This window comes from Mugil cephalus, chromosome 20 (genome assembly GCF_022458985.1).
Source record: "Mugil cephalus isolate CIBA_MC_2020 chromosome 20, CIBA_Mcephalus_1.1, whole genome shotgun sequence".
In the NCBI taxonomy this organism is placed as follows: domain Eukaryota; kingdom Metazoa; phylum Chordata; class Actinopteri; order Mugiliformes; family Mugilidae; genus Mugil; species Mugil cephalus.
In genome coordinates this window covers 15,558,046-15,569,751 of record NC_061789.1, presented here as the reverse complement: position 1 = coordinate 15,569,751, position 11,706 = coordinate 15,558,046, and the positions used below count along the sequence as shown (strand labels likewise).

The following is an 11,706-nucleotide window of genomic DNA, read 5'->3' as shown; positions in this document are numbered from 1 at the left end:
CTCTCCTCCTCGAGGCTCAGTGGGAGCCCCAAGAATAACAGCTAATCAAAACCTTTCATGGTCTGCTGAGAGGAACCGGACCACCTCTTGCCCCCTGTTCGAAAGGGTGAGGGTCTTCAGCGCAAACGGCCATCCATCTCGGCGGGCGACTTTAAGCGTTTCCACTTCTCCCTGGTAAGATCTCTATTGCCATGACATCACTTCCAAAACACGCTGTAAATATTGTGCCACCGACAACGAGGCTGACATTTTAGGCCTTTCATTTTTTTTTCCAAGTCTAATAAATGTCATCTTTCTGTCTAATTAGAGTGCAATGCATCACCCCTGAAGTTTTTTTATGTATTTATTTATTTAGCAATTTGCTATGGTCCCTTATAGCTGATTTCTCGTTAAATAATTACCTATCTGGGGAGCAAAAATTATCCTCTTAGCGGCAACCTGCTTAACATTCAAACAGGTCACATTCACAGCAATGCAGCACTGATGGAGCCAATTAGAGCAACCCGTGCAAAGTGCAAAGGCACCTTCACAGCAGCAGCTCAGGCAGGTTTGCTTATCAATTATTAAGCGTGATGCACATCATGAAACACCAATACAACTACCGTCTCAGCTTAGACTTAGACAGACTTTCATGGGGGGAAATTACTTGGTGACAGTAGCTTAGCACATAAAAGAAAGATTCTTAAAAACCACAAGTGAAAAGAAAGATAAAATAAAATAAGACATTTCTTAACTCCAGGTTATGCAAAGAAATCTGAGATTCTGGTGTCAGGTTTATATCCGGGACTTTCTGTCTGCCACGCGTGTTTCAAAAGAAATCCGTCTCGCAAGTGTGAAAAAGCATCGTCTTTGTGGTTGGTCGCCGAGCCAGTAAAACAACACATCAGCTGGCTCCGCACGCAATCACTGTTGATTGACAAGAGGCCCTTTTGGTTCTGGTTCATTACTTATATAATCAGGCAAGAATGCAACCACTGTGTTCGCGTAAATTAAATCTGTGTGGTGATCTTGTACGCCGTTCCTCTCCTTAATTGTAAATTTAAAGAATGCGCTTCCTGTAACTCTCATTCTACTCTGATGATTTTGTTTTTATGCCAGCAGCAGATGGTTGAGTTTTTAACAATTTTAATCAAAGAAATGACATAAAACTCTAAAACTCTTAAGCTTACCGTTTTTCCACAAAATAGAGGCGATATTTTTAAATTTTCGACAAAGTGCAAATGCGCTTTGTACGTGTTGCGCGAATGAGTCGCAACTCTCGTCTCGCGATATCCCACAATTCTCTTAAAAATGCACTTTTGCGATAAACTTCTATATCGATAAGTTTGGGGGAAAAAAATAAATAAAAAATAATCTCATGAGAGAGAGAGGTTTTTCGAAATTTAAGGGTTTCCATTGCAACATTTAGGTGGTAATCAAGACCTGACACGCCCTCAACGTAACGCGCTTGCCAACAGTTTTGTGATTGTGTGAAATAAGCGAAACAAAAATGGCGTCTCAACAAGCATCTAAGCTACGTGTAGAACTTTTTACATGCCATCATTATAACTCAGTGTAAATTTCATCCTTTTTTTTTATATTTATTTTTTTAATTGCTGTGGCACTTGGTGAACCCAGTGTATGAGTAGAAGTGGCATTGTGATTACACCTACCTCCTGGAAGGTGTCCCCACTTGGCTGTCTTCCCATCGTCCACCGCTGCTGCCTTCAGTGGACTTCCAGGCCTTGATGCCGAGTATGGACAGCAGATCAACATCTCCTCCCATAAATGTTGTGTGACAGAAGCTTGTTCTGGAACCGCTCTGTTGGGAACTCATTGCGTTTTGGCAAATATTTGCCAGGCCAATCGTATGATTTGGGCGGGCTTCGTGCAGTAAAGCACAGAAGAAAAACGTCGATGCAGTCATGCACGTCGTCTGAGTGACACAGAGTTGATTAAGTTTACAACAAAATATCTCCGATTGGTTGCAGAAGCATTTATTTCTCAGATTCGCTTGAAGCGCCCCCATATTGAAATCGAAATGGTGCGTTACCGGGCTCATATTCTGATAAGAATCGAGCCCGGCTACGCTAACCGGGTCGAGTCTGGACATGAATCCCATATTTATATAACCGACTAGAAAAGTTTTTGGCAAACTCCTAAAATAAAAATTGTGTCAGTGTCCAAAAATATACTCTTCAAACGGTTCATCTTTGCTTTGAAATAAAGTCACATCAAGAGATGGATTTAAATAACATTTACTAGCGCACATCATACACTCATACAGAGACGACCATGGTGGTACAGAGGAGAGGATAGCAGTTTTAAATCCATATCAATCTAAATGATGATCATACAGTACAGCTGCGTCTCTTGGTCCATACACAACATGAGCAGTCTGCTGCGGTGCCACTCTTGGTCACATCATCTTGCAAACATACAGGAAAAACAAAAACACGGTGAGCAGCAAATATCATTCAAAACAGCAGACCAGAGGCAGGTATGAGGATTGAAGTTTTGGACTCAGGAAAGAAAGAAAGAAAAAAAAAATATATCAAGCTTTAACTATTTACACAGCAAAGAACACAGAAATGGTAAATGTAAGGTGGAAGCCAACACAGGGCAGGATGATATCACAGAGAACACTGTTAAGGCTCAAGTGTAGCTGCATTTCCTAGCAGAAGTCAGAGGTAATGGGTTTTCACAATCAAACTGTCAACCAGATAATTATTCCAAAAAAAAAATAGAAAAGAAAAACAAAGACAGTCATGTCGCTGACCGATCACCTGCACTTGCTTCCATTAGCAACTCTCCAAACAGGCTCAACTCACATTTACTGGAAAAAACCCTGATCACAGGCTGTGTCCATCAGTCATGCACTCAACGAGACCAAACCAATTCAGCCGAGAGTTGAGCCTCCTGGGAAGGTGTGATCGTAGGTGTTTTAGTACTCGCATTCTGGCAGCAGATGAGAGATGGGATACGACACATGTACACTGCCCCCCACCCACCCCCAACTCAGCCATCGGGGTGCGGCGTCGGCAATTTTGAGACATTCAAAATATAACTTAGCAGAACAGAACTTCACATCAACACAGAAAATATTCAACTCCTGGACATATGAGCGAGAGGAGACATGAAATGGCACCTTTGTCACGTGAGAACAGATTAGCACTGTGACCCGTGCCCTCCGAGTGCGTCACTCAACAACCAGTGTAGAGAACAGGCTCCGTGAAAACAGGTTGGAGGGTGTGGACCAAGACGAACAAACGTGGAAAAGTTAAAGGCTTGAGAGAATCTCCCAGTTATGGTAAAAATCTTCACCTCAAACACGTAGTAAAGTACATACAACCATCATTGGTGGATGGAAAGCTGCATGTCAGCCAATGAGAAAATGCCTGAATCCAGAAATACTTGTACAGAGAAAAAAAAAATAGATATATACAACCCTGTGATAGGAAGGGGAAAACGACAAAAACAAAAACACCAGAACACGAAACACCATCTCATTAAACTACTGAACGTTTTACATAGAATTAGGAAGGCTAGTTCAAAAAGTACAGCCTCTGATGTAAAGCTTGTTTTATATTATGCAAGTCCCTTTGCTTGAAATTGTGGACAGCGTCACTTTAGTGATATGTCAGCCATTATATAAAGCAGCCACTGAAAACTAGCTACACCATTTGTAGATCTTCTGATACACCACACTCAACACAGGAATAATAAAAAAAAAATGCTTAATTTGCTAATTAACCATTTTTTCCCCTACTGTACAACTTTTTCAACAAATTAAAAAAAAAAGATAAAAACTTCATTTACAAACACAGTAAAATCATACACACACGCACAAGAGAAAAGGAAAAATAAAAACTACTGAGATTTCCCATGGCGCAATACATCTGTCCAGACAGCAACAGGTTACACTCCATGGCACCCTCCAGGGGTCTCTGAAAGGACTGCACAGGAGACAAATCCAGGGACCACCACACTATCAAGTCCATTGGAGGAGGTGCCACCGTGTCCTGGCTGTTGAATGGCTACTCGTACAGCAGAGATGGCTGTATTTAGAATATACGCTTACGCTTAAGGTAGGAGTCCGCATAGTGGCCACCGAGGCCTTGAGAGTGCTGGCCCACGTAGCCCCCCTCCGGGCTCGGCTCTGGAGATGGGATCAGACGGGAGAACACTCGCTTGTGGCTTCCAATGGGCGTCTAAATGCCAAAATAAAAAATAAAAAACACAAGAAATTAGCCAAGAGTATCTTTGTGTAAATATAAAAAAAGAAGCTCATAATTAAGATAAGGCAATAAAGAAAAAACAAAGAAGATCACCTTCAAGGTATTTCCTGGCGCTGGGTGGTAGCCAGCAGTGTGGCTTACAGGGGGCATTCCCACAGCCTGAGGACAAACCAACGCTCAGTCAGCCAGACTTCTGCTACTCAGACACTCACAGTTACATCAATTATTGAACGCCGAATTATTCATAACCCCAGACTTTTTTTTTTTTTTTTTTTTTTTTTAAATCTCTTCTAGCGTGGCCTTGATGTTTTTGCACTGGCACGTAATCAATAGTTCAAAAAGTAAAATCGATCCAAAGCTTGACGCTTACCCTGTTGAGCTGGGTGGCTGGGATGCTGTTGTTACCGGAGGCCTCATGCCCTGAGTTAAAGTATGAGGACAGGGGTGGGCTGGGAGCATAGCTGTAATGTGAAAACTGCTCATTGTATTCAGGGTGATGAGAAAGCTGCAGAGATAACCAAATTAAAAAACAGCGTTACTATGGATTCAGTTTACCGACAAAGATTTGCTCAGACACGCTTGACATAGTTGACTAGACACTACCTGGTGGCCAAATCCTGCCAAGGCCCCGCCATCAAGGTTTTCCTGCTGCTCATACAAGTGGGCTAGGGCGTCCTGATGAGAAAGACCAGATGTGCATCAGACCAGATTACATCAGCAGTGTTAGGCAGCCCTATTAATTAATGTCAAAAATCTTTCATCAGACAAAGCAGTGCAGTGTGGCGGGTACCTGATGTAAAGCAGTATATTCGGGGCTGTAGGAATCCTGGTAACGCAGGTTGTAGTTGGGTTGCACGCTCTGGTGGGTGTGCTGGTTGGACACGTTACTTAGTGTGGGTCTCTTCCTGTAGGGGTGAGGTCTGCAGCTTCCTCCTGGAAGAGAGGGTGAGCAAGAATGCATCACGAGCTGAATATATTTACTTCAAAACCTGGGCTGGTGCAGGAAACAAGAGCAGACTGTAAAGTAGGGAACTGGCAACACTGCAAAACAAAAACAACTCACCTGAGGGAAAAGCACTGTTGACACCTAGGAAGGCGCTCTGAGGAAGGTTTGCATCTTTTGGAGGGTCTCCCAGTATGGATACCTGATGTGGAAGAAAAGGGTTATTCTTTTTTTTTCCTGCACATGTGGAGAGGGTTAGAGGGCACAGGCTGCAGCTGAAACCATATTATGGAAATTACTCACCCCTTGCGCTGTGAGGCCATCTGCCCCCATTATGCCTCCCATCAGGGGCATGGAGATGCCTTGTAGGGTGGGAGAGGAGGTCTGAGGGAAGGTGCATGCTGATGTGGGGGACTCCTGCTCTCTTGTCATGGCTCTGCCGAGTGGCATCGGCTTTAGGGGAGGCAGAGGATCTGTCTGAAGCCCCAGCCCCGGGACAACACCGCCTGGAGCAAATAAACACTTACATTTAATGAAATCTTTCATTTTTGATTATTTTGCCTGCTTCACAGCAAGAATATTTGCAGGTAAGAAGCAAAAAAATTTAAACTCCTATCACAGTAATTTAAAGCTATGGAATTCCAAGACATGACATCGAGAAAGCAACAGGGCAAGAGTATCGTGGCCAATGTAAAAAGTAGGAAACATGATTAACAGCCAAAGGGGAACACAGATGTTTATCGTCCCGAATCAAAGCGAAAACATGCAATTTGGAGCTAAGGCCGAAGCTGGCGGATGCCGAACCTTGGGGCAGTTCTCCGAGCAGATGGACTCCCTGCTGGACAGGCAGAGCAGCCAAAGGATTCTCCCCAATGAGTCCAGCCTGCTGGCCGAAGGAGAGAGCAGAGTTCAGTGTCACAGTCGGGTCACGGAGCCTGGCTCCGACGCTAAAGCGGTTTAAGAGGCCGGAGTACACAAGCACACCGAGTCGGCGCCGAGGTTTACTCACCCTTACAAGATGTGCATTTCAATTTTGGCACACAACACAGTGGTACACCTACCACATCACTCAACACCACTCCAAAGAACACCCCACACACAGAGACACACAAAACCCTTTACACCTTCCTAGTGGGAGCTTACCCATCCAGGCGATGCATTGTCTATCAACAGTCAGATACAAAAAAAAAAAAAAAAAAAAAAAAAAAACACCAAGATCCATCTAGCCTCACCTCAACCTCACACTCTGATAGACAAACACAAACCCCATTATCACTCACACAAAGCACTAAAGGGTTTTCTTTATTGTGTAGCACCTGAGCCCACAGAAGATGATTTCCCAAAAAGGCTTGCTGATGTAAAGAGGAACAGAGCAGAGAGTGGGTAGAAGAAGATGAATTAAAACCAGGCGGGAGGAATGGCGAGGAGGAGGATGTCGGAGCAAAGGTGGAGAGGTAGCCGTACCTGCTGGGCTTTGGCTTGATTCTGAAGGAGCAGCTGGAGCAGGGCAGCAGAGAGAGCGGGGTTGGCCAGCAGCGGCATTGTGGGGGCTGCCCCGAGGAGGCCTGCACCAAAACGACATCAACGTTCACGGCGGCACGAACAAATGGCTGAATTAAAACTTGATTAAGAGCGGCTGAGGGCGCTTCACCTTGTTTGTGTCCCTGCGACATCGGGTTGAGCAGCATCTTGAGGGTGGCGGGGTTGTTGAGGCCTGTGAGTATTTGCATGGCTGTGGGATCAGGGAGGAGACCTTTACCCCTGTTTACAGCCTTGGAGGGAAGAACCACAGGACAGGGGATTGAGCAGCCAAGCAACAGACAAGTGTCGACTTTGGAAATGTGCACGCACTATATTGATTTATCTTTACTACCATGGTCTGCGCGGCAATCAGGGCGGCCAACATGCTTCTTCCGGGAGGGCCGGGGGCACAGAAGGACACCCTGATGTGTGTCCCGCCCAGCAGCCTGCCATCTGTGAGTCGCTGTGCCTCCTCAGCCATGTCCGCCGTGGCGAACTCCAACACCGCAAAACGCCGGAAACTTCCATCTTGTCCCTGAGCCAACTGTGGTGTGGAGGGGGCAGAAAAAACAACAACAATGGCTCTAAATGCAGACACAGAAAAGGATGTTGCCAGTAAATATAATAAACTTCAAGTAACCGGTCTCAACCAAGACACGGTGTCCTGTATAACTATGGCTCGGTTTATAAAAATAAATAAATAAACCCAAATTTTCCACTTGAAAGATGTGATTTATGAAATCCTTGAATCTTTTTTTTTTTTTTTTTTTAAATATATCCTGTCGTGAGGAATTTCACACGACTAGATTAATCCACATGTGGGGGAGATCCAAAACACAACAGAGGCTCCAGGAGCACCGCGTCGCATCCTTTGGTCGTCTCTCCTGAAAGTCGTCATACTTTCTAATCCTCCGGAGGTGAAATATTGCAGAAATGCAACAGAGGTTTGTGAAAACTGATTTACTAATGAAGCAAAGGTGTTTAAAAATCGAGATCTGGGAATGAATCCACGTATTGAACTGGGACTGTGTGTAGTGAAACCCTGCGTACAACCTCGGAATGAATTTATGGTCCAGAATCTACTTAAACCAAATGTTAAGGATGTGGTTTTGAGCAGGTTTTGATATCGATTGAACAAGATTGTAAAATAAATAAATAAATAAATAAATATTAATGCATAATTCAGACTCAAACTACTACTGCGTTTTATTTATACTAGTAAAATCCTGCAGCAAATGTGAGAGATCTGTAGACACCAAACCATCTCTTGAATGTTTAAATTTACTTTCCACACCATAAACCACCAGATGTAACCTTCTGATTTAACACCAGATCATCACGGACAAGCCAGTTCGTTACGTTATTAAAGCCATTACTGCGACGCAAAACTATTCATCTTAAATGATCACATGGTCCCTAAACACCACCTTTAACACGATCCCAAAAAAAAAAAAAAAAACAATCACAAAGCCCTGGAACCAGCAGAAAAGCACCACTATGCGTGCCGTGCTAAAAAGACACCCCGCTCTCCCATTCCAGAAGAGCCTGCTGAATGACACCACCTGGGGGAGTCAGGTGGTCATCACCATAGAAACCAGCTTTTGCTATTGCTATAGAAACTTTGAGTGGCCACATGAAAACTGGGGCAGAGGTGAAAGGTGTTGAAAGATCAAATACGGAATACGATTTTACAAAAATAAATAAATAAATAAATAAATAAATAAATCAGTCCTGCTGACCGTCTCAAATAGTTCCACAAATGTGATCTAACATTGTATAAATCAGCAGTAGCTAGATAAAGAAAGATAGCAGGACACCAGCACATTTTATGTCAAGGTTGTATCCCTGGTGTAAAGTGAACTCAGGATAATGTATTCTAATTTTTTTTCTAATTTGTATAATTTGTGCAAGTGTGCTTGTGTTCTTGTGTGTAGCAACTCTGACCTGGCAGAAAACCGGTGCGTGCGTGTCAGCCAGGGCACTGCGGAGGTCCTGGGCCGTAAGCAGGCTCGGGGGCAGGCGGTCCACGCACAGGCATTTGGAGTGCAGCAGCGGGTATGTGAGGGAGCCCACCTCAGTCCAGTGGACGTACAGCATGCGGGAGCCCAGCTGTTTCCCGAGGAGCTCGGACTTGGCCCTGGCCGCCGAGTCCTTCTTCATGTATTCCACGAACCCGTAGCCCTTGGAATGCCCCGTGGAGGTGCTGTAAACCAGGAAGCAGCGCTCCAGGTTGCCAAAAGGCCGCACCAGCTCCTCGAACTGCTGCTGGGTGAAAGCGCGGGGCAGGTTGGCGATGCACAGCAGCGAGTCGGTCGGCTGCAGCTGCACCGAGATCTCCCTGTCCCGCAGCGCATGCTGGTGGAACTCTTTGATGGCGCACTGGGCCTGTTCCCCATTGAGTAGCGTCACAAACGCTGAGAGGGGGATGGAGAAACAGATACAGGGTGTGAAAGGAAGAAGTGACGTTTGTTTCAGAAAGCAAACTCATGCTTCTCCAAAATGAGATGCGATAAGATGGTGATTTATTCTACTTACAACTTTGCACTTGTTGTACACAACAGTTGCCACAAATCAAAGTCTTATCTGAGAATCACTGGCAGAAATAAAGCCACCTCTAAACCTGTGTGACTTTCCCTGTTACTGCCGCTCAATACCCGTGCACTATTGTTATACTAAAGGCATACGAAAGCCCTAGTGTCTGCAATGTTTATTTGCAGTTAGGTCTGAATCGCCCCCCCCGCCTGCCCACCCCCACCAACCTATCCTGAATTTACCACATGGCTGGTGCAATTTTCCGGCCCATTACCATCTGCCACTTTCTAGTGAAATGGCTCCTGCCATTGTATGTCGAGCCATTTTAAATGCATATTCTAGCGCGTTAGCTTCTTTTAATGTCAGTTCAATGGAAACCCAGTCTCCCGTGTACTTATCCATGAGTAATCCTAAACAAAAGCTTTTCTGAAGCTGTGATTCTGTACTTGTTGCAAAATTGCGTCCGATTCAGAAATCATCCGTTCTTTTTTAAATTAGGAGCACCTGACTCACTTCTTTTGACTGCCAAGTTTATTCTGAAAGTTTTCAGTCAGCATAATTAAAAGTAAGTAGCGAGGGCTCCTTTGGAACTACAATGTTAGACCAACCTGTGCCCTTGTATTTGTCAACGAAGCAGTACTTCAAGTCATAGTTTCCCAACAGCTCATGGACCTCCTGCAAATAAGTAAACACAATTACATAAATTCAAACGCATTAACACACAGTAAATTAGAAATACTTAACTTTCTAAGTTGTGGAGCCTGTGTTGTGACAAGGGAAGAAGGTTCAATGGCAGATTTTTCTCATAAACCACATTAACTAATTCATATCCACCGGGAGACTAGCAACAAGTTGCACCTGTAGGGGGACGGCGAGGGAATAACTCGCTCATTGTTGTAGGAGAAATTGTTCTGCGCTCCCTTTCCCCATTCACAAACAAGCTGCGATGCCGTCTAGCATTTTCTGAAACGTTTTGTCTCCACGCCTTCTGCCTTTTGTTACATTGCAACTCGCATCTCGAACGGCCACTACCACCTACCACCCCCCCCTCTGGGGACAATGGTACCGCCCGCAGGCCCACCGCTCCCCACGAGTCAGGCACGTTCCAAAAAAAAAATAAAAAAAAGTAGCATCATGAGTAAAAATCCGGCATCATTAACTACAGATGGGCTGATTAGAAGAGATCCAGTGCACCTGTTACTCCACTGCACGGATTACAATCACACACATCCACTTTGGCCTGCGTGAGCAAATTAAACGATGAGTTTTAAAGATCATAAATAGTTACCCTCAGGGCCGAGGTGGCAGGTCACACAGGCCACAGATGACCAGATTGACACCTACGTGACCACTGGGCAGGCAGTGAACGCTCAGTTGTGTTAGTTACGTTAACTAACTTAATTTAGATCAATTGAACAACACTTACCGAGTAGGGAGGCAACAAACTGTGTTGAGCCGTCGTTGAAGCAGATATAATAAATAAAATATTACACTAGTTAATGCCAGCTAACGAGTTAAATGGCTAGTGCGCTAACGATGGTAGCATGGCAGGCATGTTGGAGCTAGGCTAACATTAGCAGCGGGCTGCGTCAATCAATCACACAACAATTAAATTTGAAATGGGTTAGATGCCGACACTCGTACCTGGTTGCTAACATCGGAGGGTAGATTTTTTATAATTATCTTTCTACGGTTGTAAAACTCCCGGCGAGTTCGCTCCAAGCGGCTTTCAATCTCTTCGGGGCTCAGTGATGCCAAGTCCTCGTCGACCCTTCGCTGACACTCGCGTCCCGTCGTAACGTCCTCTTCTCCGGGTGCGAGTTCGGGATACCTGCGATCTCCGGGCATCCAGTTTTCTTGGTCCGCGGCAAGGTCGTAATTTTCATTTAGTGGACGAGAGGCGAAACTGGACCCTGTGTCTGTACTTTCTTCTCTGGCAGCGGTGCTAACAGACACGGTGGCCGCCATCACTCGGTTTGATGGAAGTTTTATGGGTCGGGAAACTCTGTGGCCGATTTGAGCAGTTTAAACAATACACACATGGCCCCAGCGCCGCTTCTGATTGGACGAGAGGGGGACGCATTCTCCATGACTACGACGTAACGGAGGGTGGGGGCGGGGCCACAGATCATTCTCTTTAAAAAAACGGAAAAGCTTCCATGTCTGTGATTTCAGTATTATTTCAACCAAGGAGAAGAAAGAAAACAATAAATAAATAAATAAAATCAAGAATCAGTTTACTTTTTATTTTTTTATTTTTAAATATACCACGAATAATTGCATTCTTAGGCAAACTCAGGTGAAACTATGTGGACTATAAAAATAATTTTTAAAAGACATGAACCGACTTTGGGAGATAGACAGCAGCCATATTTCATGGGGGGGTAAAATCTTATTACAGTTATACTCTTTTGATTAGAAAGAAGAGAAAAAAAATCATACAATCACATGCATTTTTTCATGTTTTTTTCTCGTTTTAACACCAGATTTGAA

The 11,706-nt window shown here is 44.5% G+C and overlaps 1 protein-coding gene across 3 annotated transcripts; it reads right to left on the bottom strand.

Moving 5' to 3' along the window:
• Positions 1 to 2,221: 2,221 nt before the first annotated feature.
• Positions 2,222 to 11,254, bottom strand: raver1 (ribonucleoprotein, PTB-binding 1). 3 transcript variants are annotated; one of them, XM_047572988.1, is made up of 16 exons: positions 10,858 to 11,254; positions 9,822 to 9,888; positions 8,626 to 9,095; positions 7,034 to 7,225; positions 6,812 to 6,932; positions 6,625 to 6,725; positions 6,477 to 6,512; positions 5,965 to 6,043; positions 5,464 to 5,666; positions 5,281 to 5,362; positions 5,008 to 5,150; positions 4,821 to 4,892; positions 4,588 to 4,722; positions 4,311 to 4,376; positions 4,061 to 4,190; positions 2,222 to 2,407 (listed from the first exon to the last, which is right to left on the bottom strand). In XM_047572988.1, the coding sequence occupies exons 1-16, from the start codon at positions 11,179 to 11,181 to the stop codon at positions 2,331 to 2,333; spliced, it is 2,298 nt and encodes a 765-aa protein (XP_047428944.1). In that variant the 5' UTR covers positions 11,182 to 11,254; the 3' UTR covers positions 2,222 to 2,330. The 3 variants fall into 3 exon arrangements, with proteins under 3 accessions (XP_047428944.1, XP_047428945.1, XP_047428946.1); XM_047572989.1 differs by lacking the exon at positions 6,477 to 6,512 and having other exon boundaries at positions 5,965 to 6,046; XM_047572990.1 differs by lacking the exon at positions 6,477 to 6,512.
• Between the last annotated feature and the right edge of the window lie 452 nt (positions 11,255 to 11,706).